At 36.2% G+C, this 22,806-nt stretch overlaps 1 protein-coding gene across 2 annotated transcripts; it reads left to right on the top strand.

Moving 5' to 3' along the window:
- The first annotated feature begins 219 nt into the window (after window positions 1-219).
- On the top strand, window positions 220-22,806 carry LOC128872092 (mucin-2-like). 2 transcript variants are annotated; one of them, XM_054114430.1, is made up of 10 exons: window positions 220-624; window positions 14,251-14,685; window positions 16,882-17,809; window positions 19,631-20,326; window positions 20,810-21,125; window positions 21,704-21,774; window positions 21,868-22,061; window positions 22,141-22,268; window positions 22,354-22,530; window positions 22,618-22,806. In XM_054114430.1, the coding sequence occupies exons 1-10, from the start codon at window positions 528-530 to the stop codon at window positions 22,795-22,797; spliced, it is 3,222 nt and encodes a 1,073-aa protein (XP_053970405.1). In that variant the 5' UTR covers window positions 220-527; the 3' UTR covers window positions 22,798-22,806. The 2 variants fall into 2 exon arrangements, with proteins under 2 accessions (XP_053970405.1, XP_053970406.1); XM_054114431.1 differs by lacking the exon at window positions 220-624 and adding an exon at window positions 13,792-13,990.

Raw genomic sequence — 22,806 nt, 5'->3', positions numbered from 1 at the left:
CTTCGCGAAGGTACAAGAAAGGTCGTTCCCCGGGGGCGTTCTCAAATTTTTGCTAAAACCCGTCCCTGGGATTTTTTCTAAGTACCACAGTTCCCTCTGGTTCGTTCGTCACAAAGACGTTACCAGGAGAGGCGAGCGTGCGAAGTGGCGGTAACAGAAAGGAGAGGGTAAAGATCTCGATGGCCTCGGCATGCCAGCTCCGCCTCGCGAGGCGCGCAGCCACCAAGTGAAAGTGGGATTTTGCTTTCTACCCGTGGCCAGTGACAAACGCGCCGTGTGCTCGCGAACGTCTCGTTTACCAGTGAGGATGCGTTCCTCCGTCGTTCGTCGATAGAAACGTCGACGACGCACCCTAAAACGCTGTGAAATTCGCCGATTTTGGCGCCAGTTTACGATGACAGCGTTATTCTAACGATCCGGCGATCTGCCTCGAAATTTATTGTTAAATATTCAACAAAAAAGTGTTAACAGAGAGAGGTGTGAGTGTGTGTGTGTGTGTGTGTGGATCCGGACAGTGCCAGAGGAAGATGTCGAGGTGCAAAGCGAATGCTAACCGACCCGTCGATGTTATCCTGACGTGCACGCTACTCGTCTGCTCATTCCTCGCGACCGATTGTCAACAGGGTACGTTTCTATTATTGCACCGTTCTTCTTAAGACCAGTTGCGCACCCAGAGATCCAACGAGGGGACAGCAACTAAAAATTAACACAAACAAATATGTCAGAATATTACTCGACTAATGATATATTTACTGATATTATATTCATAAAATTGTTCGTCGTGTACAAATGTTTACAGATGTTGTTCAAACGTTCAATTTAGATGATTGAGAACAGATTTATTTAAATTTTTCTATGTAAAATGTAATTTTCCTTAGGATTTGTTTTAAACATTCTCTTAAATATTTGTAAACAACGAATGTATGTCAAGAAAACCAATAAATTACAAGAGATAATCTCAAACTTTAATATTATAAGGTTTCATTGGAGTCCACTCAGCTGTTTAGTCGCAATCGTGTTAACATACACCCATATACACCCATATACCTACATTGATCGTAGATGTCTTTATCACTGAAGTATCGTTCTACGACAGCAGGTTACTTCCACGCTTGCATGTAACAAAGTTTTAATGATTAAGAAACAGATATTTGCAGCAGTAGCAGAGGGGTACAATTACTTTGCATCCCTTCTGGGTGAGCAACTGATCAAGACGCAGAAATTCACGCTACTTAGAAATAAAGATAAACGTAATTCTGATGCAACTAAAAACTTCGAATGACAAATAACAGACTAGCATTTATTTGATAATATGATCAGTATGATTTAATATTACGCCCTGAAATTACGTGTCTTTAAGAAGCCATCGAAGATTTGTGCAGACTTAACATTTACTTCATTTAAAAGTTGCTTGATTAAGTATACAAATGTTTAACGAAGTTCTCGTAGATGTTGCTGTACATTTCCCCTGATACCTTCGAACAAAGGACACTATGCGCGATCCAAGTCCTGTACAACTTCTCCAAAAGTGCACAAAGAGTTTCCAATGATGTTTACAATGGCCAGAAATGTTGCTAAATTCGTTTGTTCAAAAATACGCGCGAATCCTGTTGGAACAATAGCGAATTCGAATGTACGATTATGTTTCGCGTTTCTACCGCCAAAGCACGCCCAATGGCGAACAATCGCGCGCAATCCTTTCACGGGTAAAGCCAGGTGAAGCATGGGATCAGAGGAAACGCGAACGTCCTCGTGGACGTGTGCGTCGCGAGAGATTTATGAGGTTTCAGGTTGCCACGTTTGAATTTTTACTGCCCTATGAGATACTCCTTCGGATTCCTCGGTGTACATTATATTGCCCACGTGATTTGTAACTACCGTTGGGCCTCCGGGGTTTATTCAACCGTGACCGCTGAAAGGTTCCGTTCAATTTTGACAACGTAACCGCGGGGGGATCGAGTAGGTGGTATTTACGTAATCGAACAACTCGGCGGTGTATGACTGTCACGATTCAATGGTCTTAGACTTTCTGGCCTAAGGAGTTACGCCATCTTTGCGGCGAACAAAAATTCATTTTTGTTTAGAAAATAATTGCTTCTATCCCTTAAAATTTATTTACTTAACCCTGGAATACTATGACGAGCTATTCAATCTCATTCTGGTGAGAAATTTCAACTGAATGTTGCAATTTATTTGCCATTCCTATTGCAAAGATTGGTAATAGATTATAAAGTAGAAAGTTGTTTGCATTATCTATTACATGGTTGATAGTAATTGTACGTAAATAACATAGTTTTTCTACCACTTATACTTCGTTTTTACTCGTTTCCATAACACTAGTTTACAAAATAAAAAAAAAAATGTACATTTAACGCCACAATTTATTTCTTATGTATTTTGTCCCACTAAACTCGAAAATCGCAAGAAAAAATTTTTCTATGGATAGGTTTTTTTTATATGAATTTTTTCATTCTTTTTCCATTTTTTTCTGACATACGTTCACATTTTAGGCCATATCTCGAGTTAGAAACGTCTGATTGGGTCGCACAAGACGCCATTTTAAAGGTAATCGAATTTTCAACAATTGTTTTTTACATTATTTTCCAATTGGTTCAATAATTTAAGTGTTACGAGCCAGTATATATGAGAAACTTTGATTTTGTAGGCTAAAATAGAACACGCGTGTTTCTTCTATCACCATGGAAAAGTAGAAATTGTCAAATTATGTCCAGTTTCTTATTGGTTACGTATAAATCGCACTTTTACGAAGAAACAAGCTTTTGTTAAAGAAAATCTATGGATAAATACCGGAGTTAGGAACAATTGAATAAAGGTACAAAAATCCCAATTTTACTCTGCTTTTGTATTTTTTTCCTACTTATATAGGAAACATTTATTTAATTAATTTCGATTAGAAATGGGTACCCATTAGTATGTCAGAAAAAAATGAAAAAAGAATGAAAAAATTCATATAAAAAAAAACATATCCATAGAAAAATTTTGTCTTGCAATTTTCGAGTTTAGTCGGCTAAAATACATAAGAAAAGAATTGTGGCATTAAATGTACATTTTGGCTGTAAACTAGTGTAATTGATGTATACAGTTGCACGGTACAGTGATAACGGGATTGTGTATAAGCTTAGTATTGCAGGGTTAAGAGAATACGGATATAATAATGTGACAACAACTCAAACTTTATCAAATTAATTTGAAAAATAATTTGAAAGCTGAAATCGTTCGATAACCCTTATTGTGGGGTAGCTCTTTCCCTTTTTCTTCCTCTTTTGGTCCACAACCGCAATAATTTCGCGACGAGGTCTCGCTCGGCGCATGAACGTAGATGTACAGATTTTAGGTACCGTTGGTTGCATGGAGGTTATGCGCAAATTCTCTTGAATCGTGATTACGAATAGCGCAATAATTCATGCAATCCGGCCTTAAACCTGCGAGTAGGATAAACGTTAGATGACCGTCGTGCAACGCTGAATAGTTTGAATTCGTAACCCGGCACGCAATACGCAATACAATAGAACCGCAATTCCATACGAGAGTTACGTACAACCGTGATAACGCAATTCGATCTCCATTGTTGGTCGCAATAACGAGACAGACTGCTATCGCTATTCCCTAAAATGGATATACTAATTCGATATTGTGTTTGACACAAAAGTGAGTAAAATTGAACGATTTGACGACGCGTATTACTCCTCCATTGGTAAATGCATGTACATATGTATATTGTGCACCAACCATCGCCAGCTCAACGTATGCGGCACTCTAAGTAGAAATGATTGATTGCGCCCTCATCGCGGTAATGAACGAAATGTATTCATACGTAATCAGTAATCATGATTAATAATTGGAAAATAATCAGACATGATTAACATCGAAAGATTTCAAGTTACTGATTTATGATTGCAGATTGAAAATGAAGTTTATGAGTAGCGATTCATCTGACAATTGTGAATGACTATTGGAGAAATAATGCTCAACTGTAACCCACATCAGATCTCTGAATAACAAGAAAGAAAATATTAACCTCTTCACATATTAACCCCTTCAAATGTTAACCTCTTGGCCACATATGAATGTGCCACATGTAATTATAGTTACTGTCAATAATAAAAAAAAAACAAAAATTTGATAATAACTTGTTTACTACAGAATCTCTCAACAAGAGGAGTAAATATTTTATGGTCTGGCTGTACTGATAATGTTATTTCCGATGTACATTTAGAGATATAAGAAAAGCGTGAAGAAAAATCGTCCCTGAAGAGGTTACTCATTAAAAGAAGATTCTCCAATAGGGGGCAAGAAGTGGAAGATACACGTAAGGTTTTGATCACTCATTGAAAGAAATAAATTGAAATATGTAGATAAACCTGTAAAAATTGTAGAAGTAAAAATTAAAATTTTGTTTTAATCATTAAATTGCAAATATACAAGAAATGGTTTCATATAACCATTTATTGAACAAATTCCTTCATATCTAATCAAATTTGAATGTAATTAGAGGCAAACATTACAATTATTTATACGTAGGTATTAGAAAAATCACAATGATTGCTAACAAGACAACATCAAACGAAATCTGCAAAATTAACAAATTTCAATTTACCTTTCACTTATCTTCCACTCATTCACCGAGTAATTGCATTAGTAGAACTGTGGATTAAAGTAATCAGAGTAAAAAGTAAGAGGTTCGAGTAATTTGCAATGCAAAATACGCTAATGATAGTGAAATTGTTCGCGCTTCCGTTTCGAGTTAAGTCGTAGACATTTCTTCTCAACGGCGTACAATTTTCCTAATTCGCATTGTATCTATAAAAAGTGAACGAACCGGTACTCATTTCTTATACATACCAGCGATCCAAAAATAGTATTTCGGGTTGCCTGTAGAATGCAATCCGGCTGCGACGACCGCACTTTTTACATGGTTCTCTTTTTGGGTCCTCACCGATGCATACTGTTCGCAGAAAAATGACCAAACAAACTCACAAAGAAACGTAAACACGAGACAAACAATGACCGACCTTCCCGTGTTGTTTTTCATGTATGGAGGATAATTTTATGTTATATCTTTTTTTTTTTAAATATATGTTTAGAGTCGCATCAACAACTAGTGGTTATTAGCGATTTAACATTGCTTAACATTAATTCTTGTTAAATAAATTCATTCACATTGTTGATATTATTTACCAAGAAAGATATTAAACAAAATAGAGACGAGTTAAAGAGAAAAGTTCAGACCTTGCGAGGTTAATTGTTTTTTAATCGCTTGATCACAAAGGAAGGTAAATGACCCCATTGCCGACAGAACAAGAATTTAATTTGATAAAAATAGATATTACCGACTACCAGATAAAAATGTTTGAGTGTAATATAGATCGTTGAAATGATTAAAATGTTTAGTTTCCCAATTGAATTAGTTTTGCAGTATTATCCGACTCCTTACATGAAAATCATAATAAAAAATGACATCTGATATTTGTAACAATTTAAAAAATATTGATGTTGTCTATTTTGCTGTTATGCACAACGTTCATGTTAATGTGAGTATTACGATTTCCAGATACCTATTTTATAAACTAATCGATGGACAATCTAGAAACATATGAAATATAAATAAATGCTTTTACTCGTGATGTCTGAACTCTTGATCAATATGTCACTTAATATATCAAAATAAAATTAATAAAATAGATAACTGATCGCTAATGGGGTCATCTACCTCATTCCACATTCTGTTTTTCTATTTTTCCTCACACGTTTACGATGCGTAACGTGTTATTGTTTCCCTATTAAAGACAATTAGCTATAAATAGAAATGCTAATCGATGCATTACGAGTCAACAGTAAATGTAAATACATATAACAACGTTCGTGTTGCAGATGAATGAGAATAAACGGCTCTCGCGTAAAGGATTTCCGTGAAATATGACTCGTAGCGTCGTATATTCCAGGTCTAGACGCTTCTTTACCACGCAGGATTTAATATTTGACTCATAAATGTCGTAATAGCTTGTGAGATTTCTTGTAAGATCCTGAAACCAAGTTCATCGCGAACTGATTCATCGGATTGGGAAAATCCAAATTGTAAAGTAACAAACTAAAAACACCAGCGACCTGATTTGTAGTAGCGAGATTGCAGGAAAAGATTTAGGTTTAAGTGGTTTAAAAAATAATTTTCAAAGAAAGACACTCATCTGATGTAATAACAATATAAATTATCTGAGACCAGTGTGCATTGAGAATAGTATCGTGGACATTGAGTTAAACTAGGTTTACGTAGCACAGTAATTTTGATCCATTCCAAATTTTACAAAGTTTTACAGAAACCATATATCCAAATTGATTTTTGTCTTAGCCTTCTAATTAATTTTTATAAATCGACTTTGGCAATAGAAAACTGATACGAAGTCTCCGTAAACCTAGTGTTAAACAGTGATGTGTATACTTTTTCGTTACATTTCTGCGAGGAATGACGTGAGTGTTGCACCTTGTATGGGAAATACTGATATATGGGAAATACTGATGAAATAGAATTTCCACGAACGCTATAAATAGTGTCATGGGATTAGTAAGGCGAATGATCTAGCTTCTTTCCCAGCTGAGTCATTAACCTTGAAAAAGAAACTTCTGTAGAGAAAGTTTGTGTCGATATGCATAGCGATATCGACGACGCATATTCTTCCACCTTGTCTATGTCTGCCACCGTATTTATCTAAATATCGTTAGAGTTTTTCAACGTCGTTATCGTTGTAAAAGTACGATACATACATTGATAAGTTCTTTAACGGTTGGTTGGTTTTTATTACACCGAGTTCATCTATCGGTGAATGCGATGATTTTGAAATACCGACCGTAGAGAAAGTTTCGCGAAGATCCATAGACAAACTGACATAAATAAAAGAAAACTATTTGTGCCAGTTTGCGTGCAAAGTTTGCTACAAATCACAAACTCGAAAATATCAGATTTCACTATGATAACCTAGCCTAGTTACGCTTGACGTCCTCCCAGAAGAATTTAGATTGTATCTTAAATACAGTTTTCGAACATATTGTGTTCAAATGCTGTTTTATATACCTTCGGTGATGCGTCACCCTTCAACAGGACCCTAGACAGTAATATTTTTCGGAACTCTCATCATACAAATTCCAAAATAGCTATTAATTTTTCGTTAATTAGAATGTAGGAAGTATATAGGCTTCTAAAATATAAAAACAATTAGAATTCATTTAGCTTAATATCGAACGAGGAAGAGTAATTTTTAGTAACACGAGTGAGTTTTATTTATAAGAGTGCAAAGTTATCTAACTTGACTATAACACCAAGTGTACCAATCTTACACTTATTCGTTCTTCAAAGTCATTTAATTCTTGCTTTACATTACTTTCCATCTACGTTTGCTTACATATGCCTCTTCATAATTCCCTTGCATCTCTAATGAGGGAGTCATTTGGGGCCCACTGACCCCCTTATAGCTCGGGTACCTCGGGATTGCTAAACCCGTACTGTAGCTACAATCAAACACAGCTACAGCCTCTGAGGGCCTAATTTTCTGATCTGTTTCCATAATCATAATTTAAATGGTATCAGTGGTCTATGAATTTAGTGAACCTAACTCTTAAGTTATAAATCGAAACAGAGATCAAAATACCTACATACATATAGAATTATCTAACGTGGTTTACAGAATTTTTGGGCTCCGAATACATCAAAATATTCTAAAATACATGAAACCAAAGATGATAAATTTCAGCTACCATCATTCAGAATGTTGAACAGTTCCTGCCTTGGTACTTTTGTTTATCATTCATTATGCTTGCATATCCCTTTTCATAATTTAGTAGCTACAATCAAACATATCTACAACCCCTAAGGGCTGGTAATATAAATAAATTCTAAACGTATTGAGATATTTTCCGTTGTTTACTGAGGCTATTTTCTCGAAGTCAAGTTAAATAATTGTTCAAAATGAAGACAGAATAACGAAACTTTAAAAAATTAATCCTTATGTGGGTTAATACCGGTCATTTATGGAAAGCACGTTTCGAGAGTCGAATTTTTTTTAACGAGCCACGCTTCCTCTTTAGGCGTTGTTTTCACTAGGCTTGTAGGCCAGAAAATGGCACGAGCGTGTGGTTTCGTTGCGTGTATCGCGAATCTCGCGCCTTTTACATTTTTACGCTGTATAGGAAAAGTCACGGTACAATAAGCATGGAACGTGTTATTTCAAAATATCAACACGATGGAGTTCGCTGCGTGCGTGATGCCGACAGGGAAAAAGAGACAGGGGCGCGAACACGTTTTTAATCGATCTGAAATCGTGCGAGGTCACGACAATCGTTTATACGTTTACGCGAAGCGAACGGATAAAGGCTTGGTAAATGTAGCAATGCTATGCGATTCTAATAGACGCGATAGGAGAAGCACAAAGGCGATTGTGTATTTATGCTACTTTTAATTGTACCTATTCTCAGTATCTGATATACGTAATCTGAATGTACAGTTGTACCGAGCAGTGAAATGCACGTTAACGTATTCATTCGCTAACAAATTCTTCGGTTCGAAACTGGGTAAAAGTGTTCTCTTGATTGGGCAAATAAATATTCATTAAACGAATCATAGCATGCGTCTGCGCGGTTAACGATGAAAGTTGGTAATTTCACGGTTTCGCAGGTACGCGAACGGAGTTACAATAAGGAAACTACCGTAGAAATTGCGAGCACGAGGGCGCTTCCATAAACACTGATTACGTAGAGAGCAGGCTACAGAGACGAGGAAATTAATGCATCGTTATGATCTTACGGCTACTCCAATACGTGTGGCAGGTGTTTCTCGAATATTGCATCTGGAGAGAAAGAATCTGAGAAAATCCCTGATCTTATCCTGATCCAGTAAAATTTTAGATTTGATTTGTGTATCATAAATCCAGTTGCAGCCTCACTTATTAACACGTTTGTTTCATTTCTTTTACTAGGTATCTATTTTCCCTTATCATATTTGTTTTGTTATAACATATCCTTTCATTATTTTCACTTACTTTCTCTGTTCTATATTTGACGTGATTCTATCCGATCAATTCACAATCTATTTCTTCGTACATTATTTATTTATTTACTTATTTTTTATTTATTCGTGTACGAAATTGTGTAAGCAGTATGTAACACCTTTTTCAGTCTCACAATTTTTTACAATTAGTAAAAATAAATAAATCAATCAAAGAAGTATCAAGAGATAATAGGAAGGAAAAGTACAGAAACATTATTGGCATTGAAATAAGAATACGTCATCAAAACAGACCAATAATCAATAATAACTAGTTATCGGTAGAGTAACAGGTTTTAATAAGTAGATAGAATTTAAGAAATCGTACGGTGCTGTGGAAAAGCTGTGATCGGTACTACGCTAAGCAATCCGAAGTTAAGAATTTGTGTGAACGTAAAACGTATATGTCGAGAGTAGGAGCGATCAAGTCGAAGGACGATCGAAAGGAGAACGGCTGCACTCGGCCCATTATTTACTACTTCGTTGCCTAAGCCTGGCACGCGTGACTTCTCGCTCCTTTCGTGCACGTACACCCGTTAGAATTCAACCAGACACTTCCTGCTGTCCCGATCGAGAAAGTATCGAACAAGTTCCACTGAAAATACGAACTGGTATTTGGTCGCGTAAGCGACTTGGCATTGCGTCAACGTTCGACGTGTTTATCAAAAATCGATCGAGACAACCAAGAAGCGATACTTATCGACAGGAAAATCAGAAATTTTCACTACACTAGTAACTAGCAAACAGAGTGAAAGTTTTGCATTTATTAATTTTTTTCTATATCTCTTTTTATATTAAACAAAAATCGTTGAATGTCTTCCTTAGTAAAAGATTTTGTTACGGATCTATGTCGTAAGAAACTTTCCTAACAAATATATCATCCGTATTCTTAGATGTATACACGTTGACTAAATTCTAACGAAAATGATCGACCTAATCGGAAGTACAGGAGACAAGAAGGAGTAGAGAGGTTGACAAACATTTCTCTTTTCTTTTCAAAAATTCTTTTTCAACACATTGTGAAATGTCGATAACTGTACAACTTCGCATTCTCGATATTTCATAGAATTTTTTAGATATTCATTATGTTATGAAAACTCATAATTTCTTTAGTTTCTACTTATTAAAAACTAGTTACTAGATTAGAATTACTTTAATAACTAATTTCATTCTAACGCGTTTGCAATGTTATCGTTTCCAATAAACAACGTTGACGATGCGATGCGTTTGATAGATTCCATTGGGTATCGTGCGTTGGAGTGATTTCGATGCGTGGCAATGACATCATCGCCGAGCTCTAAACGTTCATTCACTAATAAAGAAAAGTAACTGTTTCAGCTGTGTACTTTTGGAAAGTGACTCCAACGTTTCGTTAACATTGCAACACGATCTCGAACCGCTGAGGAAATATTGAGAATAGGTGTATGCATTCACAGCGATCCGTGATCCGAAAGAAATTGCATCAACGTGAAATAGGATACGCGTTGCTTTGCGCCGTGTTATTTCCGTCGACAGTTGATCGCGTGGTACTTCTCGCCAAGAAATCACACACGTATAATAACTAGTCTGAAGTATTTTATGCACTCGTGACCTATGCTGGCATGGAAAACATATGCGAAACATATGGAGAATGTATTTCATTAAGTAATGTAATAATATGACGTCAATTTCATTTTTTGCAAGATTTTTATAAGGTGTTCTGTTCCAAACTTTCTATTAAGTTGAATTTGAGTATAAAAATATTAGTATTTCATTTTACATAAGAGCATATATTTTGTAAACATGTACATCTAGCACATGTTTTTTTTTTATTTGCAAACTCCCTGTAATACAGATTGGAAATTGCAGTCTTATTTTGTACTTCACGAACTTTCTATCAACCTGAATTTCAAAATAAAAACATTAGTATTTCATTTTGCGTAAGTCCATATGTCCAACTCTGCACATGTTTAGCACACGTTTTTCCTATTTGCAAACACCCTATAACACAGACTGGAAACTGCAGTCTTATTTTGTACTTCACGAACTTTCTATCCGCCTAAGTTTCGATCTAAAAATATAAGTATTTCATTCCACGAATAAGAACATGTACTATCCGCATTTGTTTTTCATCAATCCAAACGATATAAATACATAATGTCCGCGATCTGCGTGAGCAGTAACGTAACAATTTTCGCCGCGACTAATGAACCGCATACATTCGATTTCCGGGGCAACCACGAGGAAAGTCGAAGCAAATTAACTTCCTGCGAAATAAACGACAGAACTTCAACGCGTACCTCTCGATAAACGAGACCCAGCGAATCGGACTTGAAAAGCGCAAGTGAACTTTAGTAGCCTGGAAATGAAGGAAAAAACAAAAAGTCAAACCGTACGCGGAGAAACGGGTTCTACGAAACCTCGCGCGATTAACGCATTCGTGCAGCGTAAAAACCTCGCCTTAATTTATATTCGCGCTCAGATTTCGAAGCCCTCGAAGCCTTGTCGATTCCATCACTGGCACGCCCACGGAACTATTCCAGTTACGAAACCGACCGCAGATATAATCCTTTTCGAGGATATCTCGACCATTGTTACTGCCTGAAATTTCTCGGGCGTGCTGCCCGCGGCGAATTATTTATTGTTATGTATGCGTTACAGTTGCTGCGCGGACTGAGTTTAGCTTTTAAAACGGCATTTCTAGCTGCACCTCGCCTCTCACGCATTTACATATTTTGCATGCATATGTAAGACTGCACTACGTTATACGAGTTATCGTTATTAAACGTCTTTATATGTACGGGGTGCCCAGTTAAATATTCAACGAACTCCACCCACGCATTCATCAGATTCTTCTCAACGAAAAATGTCATACGAAGTGCAGGTGTACTTTGGTTCGTTAGTCGATTACGAAGGAATTAGGATATTGAGAGTATTTATGGTGAAACAAGTATTTACTTTATTCTACTATTGTATACCAAATTGTCGACTTTCCATATGTTGACAATTGTCTATACGATAGAGCACTTCTATTTAATAGCATACTACTTTATAGCTCATACTAAAAAAGTAAAAGTTACTTTGAGTGGCCATTTCTCAGAACTTGTTTGAGCTATTGTATCTAATAGTACCAACTAAAAATCTGCATGGTATACGAATACGCTTGTGGCGGTTATGGCCAAGCACGGAGAACGTAAACGCTGGCATAATTTTATATTTGGGCATAAATATTCCAGAAACGGCAGAATTTCGTTCGATTTGAATTGACGTCAGTTTTATGCAAAATACTGCATTTTTCAACGTTTCTAAATTTCAAGTTACTTTGCTTCTTGCTTGGTAAATATTTATTTTCTTGGTCCAGAGGTAGGGAACACTTTTTGGTATTGCAAGGACCCATAACAGTTCAGGAATTCTTCATGAGGCTGTGTAGAGAATTTTGATCAAACGATAAAGAGTCTTCATCTAACAATAAATATAAATTAACGTATTTATAGGAAGTCGTAAACGGGATAAACAAGTACTTGACCTATGGACCAACCAAGAAAAATGAAAACACACCTGCAGATTAACGAATACATTAATAATAATAAAAAGTTAATTTTTTATGATTTAGCTTTCATAATGAAGATTTTTTAAGTGGTCCTTTTTAAGTAAACAAAGAGTGGAAATAGTTACCAAACAAATGTAATCGATACAGCATCCAAGTGGAAATTTACTTACTATAATATTGAAAATAGGAAATTATGTTTAATGAAGAAAGCTACCAATTCAAAAGCTGCTTTACAGAAAACAAACAACGAGAATTTCATAAAAAAAAACTAACTACAGCAGACTTGCATTCAGTCTGCCGATAACCATTTCGAGGACTTCATATAAAAATAAACAACTATACATTATTGAAGTACAAAAATGGCAACAACTTCGAAACAAGGTCAAATAGGCCACGCATGTGCAGATTATTTTTTCATTGTTTCGTATACTCCATCACTGAAGTAACAGCAACACGTTATGAAACCCACTGAACATAATGAAATCCTATGCAAAACATAGAAAAGTAGCAGAAATAATACAAGCGTAACTGAACTTACATAAAACATTCTTAACGAAAATTAGAGCTTGGGTAAGTACCCCACGCTCAAAGTATGCTTGTTTTGCCTACTCCTACGTTCCAAACAAGTGAAAATCATTTCTTCGTTTTCGATAAGAAAGTTTCAGCCTGGATGCCTTGCACACATAAGATAGGAAAGCGGAGCGATGCCTTTTTTAATCGAAAGCCAGACCACGAATGCGATTACGTCCAACGCGATAGAAAATGTCGTTCGTCACGGTTACTCTACCGTTTCCTCGTAATCAATTCTCACCTTGCACGGCACTTAATTACTCGTTTATTGCCTCTCGACTCGCGATGGACTACATTCGACCTGTCTAAGTTAACGAGCGTGAAAAGAATGATTATTTAACTGCGTGTGTCGTGCAAAGGAGCGCAAACGCATTCAAGACTTTGTTTACAACCGAGATTTCCACGAAGTTGAGAAAACGAAACGGAGTCTTCCTCGTGCAAACGGCATTACAAAACACGGGGGAAAACAATACTGGAAAGTGCGTTCGCTTTCTTTCGGAAACAATTCGGGACAGTTTCCCACGGAACGCGATATTTAACTCTAGGACAGCTCCTGGAGTCTTTAGAAGACGTGATCTCAGAATTGACATAAAACTTTGTTACTGTTTCAAGCTATTTCGTTTTTTATTGGCTACCAGTATTCAATCATTTTCAGTGGTGCATAAGATAGAAATAAACTTATATTAATGATGTAAACAAAGTCTTACAAAATTACATTGAGTAAAATTGTAATGGCATAAAGATGCCTGATGTATAATAAAGAAAGAGTTATAACGAATAAAAATTGATGCACTGCAAAGAAAAAAAGTTTGTATTAAGAAAAATAAGAAAATATTCTCGTAAGTATCAAAAAGATTGACCTTATATCCAATGAAATTATCCAAAATGTACTGAAATTAAAAAATTCGAAACGACAAAGCGTTAATATAGACAGAGTTTATCTATATTATTAATATGTCTTTACTTTTTATCTAATGCAATTCTGAAAATAACTAAATACATGAAGGCTTGCGTTACAGACTAGGAGTAATTTGATTTCCATTTATTTGCACCAAGCTTTCATTCTTTGATTAAATTAATGTTTCCTTTTTATTTTAAGGGACGGCCGTGTCTTGGGATAAATTTTCACGGTTGATACCAACGAATTCGGTGTACGAACAACCGGAGAAGAATGTCTCTCCCCCCAGCAACCCAGGGGAGCAATTTTCACGCTCCTTGGACGAGAACAACGTCATGGAGTCGTCGAAAACGAACGCGAAGAACGGTGGACATGAGGAGTTAGAAGACGAAGAAGTGTACGAAGATGAGTACGAGACTGAATCGGATCCGAAGAAGGATACCGAAGAAGCGAAGCTCTCTAAAATCACCGACGGCGAGGCGAAACACGAAAATCCCCTGGTACCCTTAAATTCCAAGACAGGAGAGACGTCCAGAGATGAAGATTACGTTGAGGACCCCTCAACGAGTCAGTATGACGCGTATTATTACTACGACGATTACGAGAATAATAATCGTTCGCGATACGAAGCTGTAGGTAAGGATAGCTAATTTGTCTTACCTCTTGTTGACTTGTTAGACGGTATTTAATGCGTTCCTTAATTGAAACCAATTTTCAATTTTGGATTAAGGAATTTTGGAATTAAGGAATTGAAAAATCAGAATGTAAAGTTTTAATTTGTTGATACTAGATGACTTCTGTTTTGATTATTCAAAACGGAGAAAAAAATGTATTGTCCTTCCTCAATACGCTTTCCTTTCCTAAAACATCCGAGCTTGTATAAATTAACACACAAGTACACACACATTATTGAAATACTTGTTACCAACAAATTTTGGGGATAACGTTAAAGTAAAAGTGCATTTTGACTGAATTTATACTCAATTATTAAAAGCGCCTAATTGGTATCGATACCTGATATGTTTATTTTGGAGACTGGCTAAAATTTATCGATCAATTTTGTAGTATAAACTTCCTACTATAATTGCTCCGTTACCTTACGGTTTCTTTTTAAATGGTTGCGTGGGCCAGAATGAATTATTCAGCTACTCGAAGAACAGTTTCTGGACATTCTTAAACATCTAGTTAGTAAACTTCCGTTATATTGTACAAGTTTTATATAAAAATAATATAAAAATGGTAATGTGACTTATTGTTCATGTATCTGGTCCGTTTGAAAGTTATCATTTTTACATAAATTGTCACATAGAATATTATTAATGACTACAATTTCTTCATATCACCATAGTATTATAACTTATAAATACACTTTCAAAGAAATTATATCATCATTTTCGGCAGCTGTACAGACCAATGTAAAGGCACAGAAACCTGAAACGACAATTCTGCAATAATAAATACAAAATATAAAGGTTACATATTTTTTCCTGGTAATTTAAAAGAATCTAAAAAGAGTGCAGCTGTCACATGAAACATTTTTCTAGATCTTTTGCAATATAAACGTTATATAGATATGAATAAAATACATAGAAAGGGTAACGATGTTTTCAATATTGCTTCCTTTTGTTAGAAACATAGAAATTATTTATCAACGTTACTCTCTTACGTGACGAGCTGTAGATTTGATCCATTATGTGACTAATCATTACAAAACAACAAATTAGAATTACATAGTGGTAGCGAATACCAATATCAATAATAACTAGAAATGCGAGTAATAAATTACTGAAATCGATTGCACCTAACGACAACGTGAAATCATCGTTTATCCTCCGCGAACTACAATCCAGTCCGCTTTGTGTCGCCATGATGTAACGCAACAGTATCAAATAATTATCATCTTTCTAAACGCGTTTCTTATTGCGTAAGTGTGTGTCGTCATTGCGTCGCGGAAAGTACCGTACGTGTGAGAAAGACATGCGATGATCATGCGCCATTTTAACGTGCAAATTATTGTTTTCCCAAAATTAATGTTTATTTTCAAACGCTTCATTCAACGGAAGAAATAATTTTTTCATAGAGAAAATTGATATTTAGAAAACAACCAAACTACTCAAAGTTCTGTGTAACTGTAACTTCTACAAACGTTTTATGTAGGAAGCAAATTATAATGGTGTAACATAGAATTAGGTTTATCGACAAAAATTTGTAAATATTCCAGACTAGAAAAATCAAGTAAATTACTAGAACACGTCTTTTATATTTCTGATACATTTAGGATAATGCCTACAAAACAATTATGTACGCTCTATACATAATTCTTCACACGATTTTTATAATAAATAAACACAGTAATAGTACCAGTGAAAGATGTTTCTTTAAGATGTTCTCTAAACAGGATACTGGTACTACCTGAAATTGAAGATTCTGTACAATTTTTCTGTATTATTTGTGTAAAATTTACTACAGTATCGCACACTTCTAGTAGCATGATCTCTTCTTCTTAAAAATATACTAGATATTTCCTTTTAATCATGCTGCCTCCAAACATACTCCATAAAATCCTCTTCTCTAAACCTATTGACTCAAAGAGTCAACATATAAATTTCTAAACGGTGGAACGATTTATTGCCAGAAATATTATTCAAAGTACGTACTTTGACTGCATATCTGCAATATTGATCATTAAACATTTCATATCATCAAAAAAAAAATCCCACATATATCAACATTCTTCGACCCTGAAAGATTTTCCTAAATTCTAAACGGATTGGCGCTTTCACCTGTGTTTGTGCCACACAAACCATCGTAATAATTCTAAAAATTCTGCAGCCAACACAGACGCCCTCGACTACCCAGACGCAGAAGAGGAAGAGAAGGAGGAAGAAGAAACCGCCTTGAGAGAGGCAGAAGAAGACAAGCACCATTCCTCTGAAAAAGAAGAGGATACGGACTTCGTTAGCACGGTAGGTTCGAACAATTCCACATCGGATCTTGTCGAAGAAACAGACCTGGACACTCGAATCACCACGACGAACGCTGAGGATGGTTCGTCGATGGAGGGTAGCGACAAAACCTTCTCCTTCGCGAAAGCAAATTCGTCGGGGGACAGTTCTATCCTAATCGGTGAAGCAGTAGTGTCAGTGGTGACGACGAAGAGCGTCGTAAACGGCACTATATCCTTTCCAACGTCTTCTCCGCCAACCACCACCGAGCAGGTTGCTGCACCACCTTCCTCCTCGTCCATGATGACGACGGAACAACCTGTGACGGATGTGACAACCGAGGACTCCTCCAGGATCCTGGCATCCGTCCAAACCAGTCGCAGCATTTCCGGCGCGCGTTTCTTGCCATTCCCTGTGATAGATCGCGTAGAGCCGATCAACCCTAGCGCCGAGAAGAAGACGTCGTCGCCGCCAGAGTCCACGGAAAGCATCATCGACAAGCTGGACAGGGTTCAATCGGAGCTGTCCAGCGGCTTCCTCGCCGGGGGTTTCAGAACTGCTGGTAACGCGCTCCAATTGGACGTTCTCGGCGACAGGGATCGTAATAATCGACGAAGGTTCACTACGACATCTAAGACACCGGTTATTAGTAAATTCGTGCCTCGTCGTTATAACGATAAGAGAACCGACCACGGTACCGCCACGCCGAGACCACGGATAGAAACGACGCTTGATAGTCTGGAAGGGCTTCTACCTCGAGATTATCTTGCAAAGAGTCCTGGTTCGATTTCTGCACCCTCGAAAATTGGATTCAGGTTAGAGAGTGTTTTACAGCATTCTTTTTAATGTGAACTTGTACGGGGTGATTTTATAACTTGGGTAAATACCTATTATATTTCTTGCTACATGTATCTTTGAAATTAACCCCTTCCCGTGCCATTTAGCTCGTCGAAATTCGGGCCCAAGCGGTAAGCACCGGTGCGCGCTAAACAGACCAGACTGATGCTTGTAAACAATCGCAATACTCAAGTATCTCGTCGCGAGTCTGACTTGCTAAAGTACAGGAAGGGGTTAAATAAGAAAGCGGCAACTTATTTACAGGGTGTTCAAAAAAAAGCATTCAATATTTATATGGTGTATAGGGCACACTATACTGAGTAAAAAAGCTTTAGTAAACATTGGTCCAAAGGTCAACCGTTTCTGAGATATAAACATTTTTGTTTGGTAGTATCATGAAAGAGCACTTAAACACGGTGTTCGGTCAAAGGTGGATTGGACTCTGGACTTCTTTTTATGGGGATATTTAAAAAGCCAAGTGTATTCCACGCCGATAAATGACTTAGAAGTACTACGTAACGGAATCCACGATGCTTGTCAAATAATTCGACAGAAATGTGGGATTTTCGAGAGAGTTCGCGAGTCTGTAAGAAGAAGATGCCAAGCGTCTACAGAAATGAGCGGTGGACACGTGGAGAATCTTCTATAGATATCGAAAACCCAGTAATAAGTCAGTCATGATACTAGCAAACAAAAATGTTTATATCTCAAAAACGGTTGACCTTTGTTGTTTACTAAATGTTTACCAAAGCTTTTTTTACTCAATACAGTGTGCCCTATACGCCATATAAATATTGAATGCTTTTTTTTTAACATCCTGTATATAGTTAAATCCCTATGTCAATCGTTTTCACCAAAAAATGCGGTGAAAGCATTGTTAATTGTAATTGAGTTATTTAAATAAAAGTTTGAAATATATAGGTCAGTGTGTTGAAGCATGGAAAACAAAAATAATACTTGAAACTTACTGTTTTATTTGTCATATTCACTTTTCTGCATAGATCTTGCATCTGTATACCAAACAAGCTCTTGAAAGTCATCATGAAAGATTTAATCATCTTGTGCCTTCAACTACTTCTTCATTGAAATGAAACTATTAATGAACTTTAGGGAAATGTAGAAATCATACTACAAAGCTACGAAGATTTCGAAAGAATTATGAGGAAGTGGTTAAAGCCACAAGATGGTTAATTTTATCCTGCCTCCTTTCAAGAACCAAATAAAACACTAAAATTCAAGCAGTATTATTAAATTATAATTAATTAGTGTTAGTGGATATCTTTTACAATGACCTTTTTTCTAATTTCAGCTATTCTTTATTAGCATAATATAAATCGACTAACATACGATATTTTTAAAGAAAAGTACAGATTAAACTACACTTAGTGCAATATTCAACATAACAATCAAGTAAGTTTATTTGAGTCCATATTTTTCTGATGTTAATATTTGTCACACAGACTACAGTCTCTATTAATAAGAAATTAAAATGCCATATTCTGAGAGTGACTCGATACATCAAATAAATAAACAGGTTTGTTGAAGATTGCACTACTAATTTCTATACAATATTCGATTATGGAAAAGTCAGTTTTTACTGTATTGAGCTATGAAGAAAGGATGTCATTTATTTATGAAACAACATTTACAATCGTCTAGGACTCTTTGTTACTCTGATCTATTCCATCTGCGTAAGAATTCTGTGATTTCCGCTAAACTACTCAATTTCTTCTTTGAAGAGCCTTCATTTTCCTTATTAAAGTTGTTGCGGTAAATAAAAATTGATTAATCCTGTTTAGATGGCCCACAAAAAGCACAACGATGTCTGTAGCGACCACAACTCAACTGACGACTACTACCTCCGCTTCTACTACGAAGAAAGCAAAGCCTAACGTTGCCATACAAGACATCAGTGCCTTTTTACCACCAGGGTATAAACTGAAAAAAGAAGACGCGCCTGTCACAGAGAGCTCCCTGTTGAGCGAAATTCTAGCAAAATCTAAGGTTGATATTTCTTCGTTATTACCACCTGACTTTAAAAAGAAGAACGAAGGAAGTTCGACGGCGAAATCTGAATCGACGACGACGACGACGACGACGACGACGACGACGACGACGACGACGACAACGACGAAACCCGTGGACGTTTCATCTGAAAAATCCCCCGAGAAAACTATTCAGGATCTCTTCGCAAAATCCAAGTTCGATATTTCGTCCTTGTTGCCGCGGGATTATGAACAAAAGAAGAAGAATGCCACTGATGAGGAAACAAAGACCGTCCAAGTAATCGTTCAGAATTCGACAGAGTCCGATGTACCTGCAGTAACAGAGTCCATCGCTACTACGACGATGAAACCAGGCGGTTTAAAAATTGTATTTCCAAGCAGACCAGGAGGAAGGAAACCTATTCATAAGATCACTACGCCACAACCACCTCGGGGGGATGCGCCTGGCGTCGCTGTCACGCCAAAAATACAAAAAGGATGGCCAACTAGGTGAGATTTTAATTATTAACATTTTCGTAATTATATAAGTAATTATATAAGTAACACATATAATGTTATTAGATGGGTGCCAGATATATCCGGCGTTCGTAGCGAAAGAATCAAACAATTTAAATTAACAATTTAAGGTTCTAATTTAACACTTTACTTTACGTCTTTTTGCTGTGACAAGCAATATTTTCTTATCTATTACTGACTGAGATAGAATTGTACGTCCCCATCATTATATTGAATTACGAAATATTATATAAATATTAATCGAAGAACGATTCTAATAGACAAAATAAATACTGTATAATACTATTATTATAGAAACAAAAAAGAACATTATTAAATTTAATTATATGTTCAAACGCTACCAGTCGCTAAATTTAACAAAAATAATGTTCGAAATTGTAATCCAAAGGCCATATCCAAATTTTAAATTAAAAAGTACATCCAAACTCATATTAAAATTAAAAAATCAAATTATAGAGCTACTACAGAATTTACTGGATGGCCCACTCCTTCGACGACCCCAATCTCGATAGAAAAATTGTTGGAAGCTGCGCGTACTGCGACCATTTCTTCCTTAAACGCGTCGCTAATCCCAATAACAGAAATAACATCGAGCACCTCGACCACGACTACCACGACAACAACGTCTAGACCTACCACTCCAGGAATTTGCGAGGAAGAATGCGAAGTCGCTGGAACTATAAGGATAATCGGTAACGCGACCTGGGTACCAGAATTACTCGATCGAAATACTCAAGAATGGCAGAAACTTGCCAATGAAATTGAACACGAGGTACTTTATTCATTCTCTTATTAAATATACAGGGTGAGCCACGTAACTTATACACCTTGATCAGCTCGTAAAGTATACATTATAAGAAAAAACTTTTTATACAAAAATTGCATGATTTGAAAAGGTACATTATAGTAAACTTTTGTACAGAATTACGAACGTTATAGACGCACTTGCGATATCGATAGTACGCTAAGTAAATTGTCGAGAAAGAAATTAAAAGTGTTAAGTATAATAAAGGTTTTTATTAAAAAGTAAATTAAACTGAAAACTTTTTTATTCAAAATTCTATGTTCTTCAATATATTAACATACAAAATCTATTTAATATAATTCTATTTAATAAATTCTATTTAATATAACGAAATTGACCTTGAAATCTTTAAAATGCATATACCTACAAAAGAAACGTATGCACTGCATAATGTGTCTCTTCAAATCATGCAACTTTTACATAAAAAGTGTATTCGTACAATGCATGAGATTTGATTAGAGTTAATCAAAGCTTGCAATTTGTGTGGCCCGCTCTACATTATATTCTCCATATTTTCGTAACATTTCCTCGCTTTTTCTCTGTAGATGAACTTCATATTTTCAAAATCGTCGGTCCTAACGAAGTGGTACAAGAAAATAAGGATTGATTCGTTCAGGTAATAAGGATTCAGAGTATCTATCTTCGTGCAAAAACTGTTGCAATTGCAATAGTAAGTTACATTTTTAATCGATAAATGTACGTGTTACAGCGAGGGTAGTATACTGGTAGACTACTTTATCGAACTAGCCAACTTGGAACAGATAGTTAACACACAAGAGTTGAAGGTTATTTTCCATGATTCATTGCGAACGTACAATGCAAACAGATGGAACGATACGAAAACCAAAGGCTCGATCAAGCTAGGATCATTTACAATCGATCCGAAGTATACGGACTTCGTGGGTACGTTACGTTAATCGTAGATATTTATTTTATCAAATTAATAGGTTGTTCAGTAAAAAAAAATGATTTCTTTTTCTAGTAATACCTAAAGTTACTACTCCCCGGTACATTGAAAAAGACGATAAATTATTCCCACAATGGGCCATTGCTGTGATCGTAATTGGTGTTGGTGGATTACTCTTCATCATTATATTTGGCGTCTCAGTTGTAAGTATATACGCTATTTGAACAAACATCAAAATGCTAATATGTATAAGATTAACACCCACTGCGATGTACTTCGATGTTTTAGCTGGTGAATCGGCACAATGCTTCGAAATTAAAGCCATCTGTGTCTGCAATTTACGAAGAGGAAGTAGCAAAAAATATAACATCTCACAGATCTGACTTCTCGAAACCGGTACATACAATTTGGACCGACCCAGACGTTTCTTGGAACGACAAGTCTTTTGAATCAACCTCTAATAAGGTAAAATTCCAAAAATACCTCGTGTAATCTTGTAGGTAGTATATTTTTTATACTTGCATAACTACATTATTCTTTTGTAATGTTAAGGTACTCGTTGAAAAACCGTTTCAAGACAACAAAAAATATAATATGTACGATAGTTGGCGATCCGAATGGAATGGCTACAATTATTACAACGGATCTCACACCAGTAGCAAATACGGTGGTTACGACAGTACGACAAATTTGTCGAGTCGTCATCATCCTGATTATGACACGAATTTCTAAAGTTGACGG

Source organism: Hylaeus volcanicus, chromosome 2, assembly GCF_026283585.1.
Source record: "Hylaeus volcanicus isolate JK05 chromosome 2, UHH_iyHylVolc1.0_haploid, whole genome shotgun sequence".
NCBI classification, from domain to species: Eukaryota; Metazoa; Arthropoda; class Insecta; order Hymenoptera; family Colletidae; genus Hylaeus; species Hylaeus volcanicus.
This window is presented reverse-complemented; position numbering and strand designations above follow the sequence as displayed.

Excerpts from the sequence above, each read along its gene's own strand:
- LOC128872092 (XM_054114430.1), top strand. The coding sequence starts at position 528 with ATGTCGAGGTGCAAAGCGAATGCTAACCGACCCGTCGATGTTATCCTG. Across the intron at positions 17,810-19,630 it reads CCCTCGAAAATTGGATTCAG|ATGGCCCACAAAAAGCACAA; the intron begins GTTAGAGAGTGT and ends AATCCTGTTTAG. Across the intron at positions 22,062-22,140 it reads GAAGTATACGGACTTCGTGG|TAATACCTAAAGTTACTACT; the intron begins GTACGTTACGTT and ends TTCTTTTTCTAG.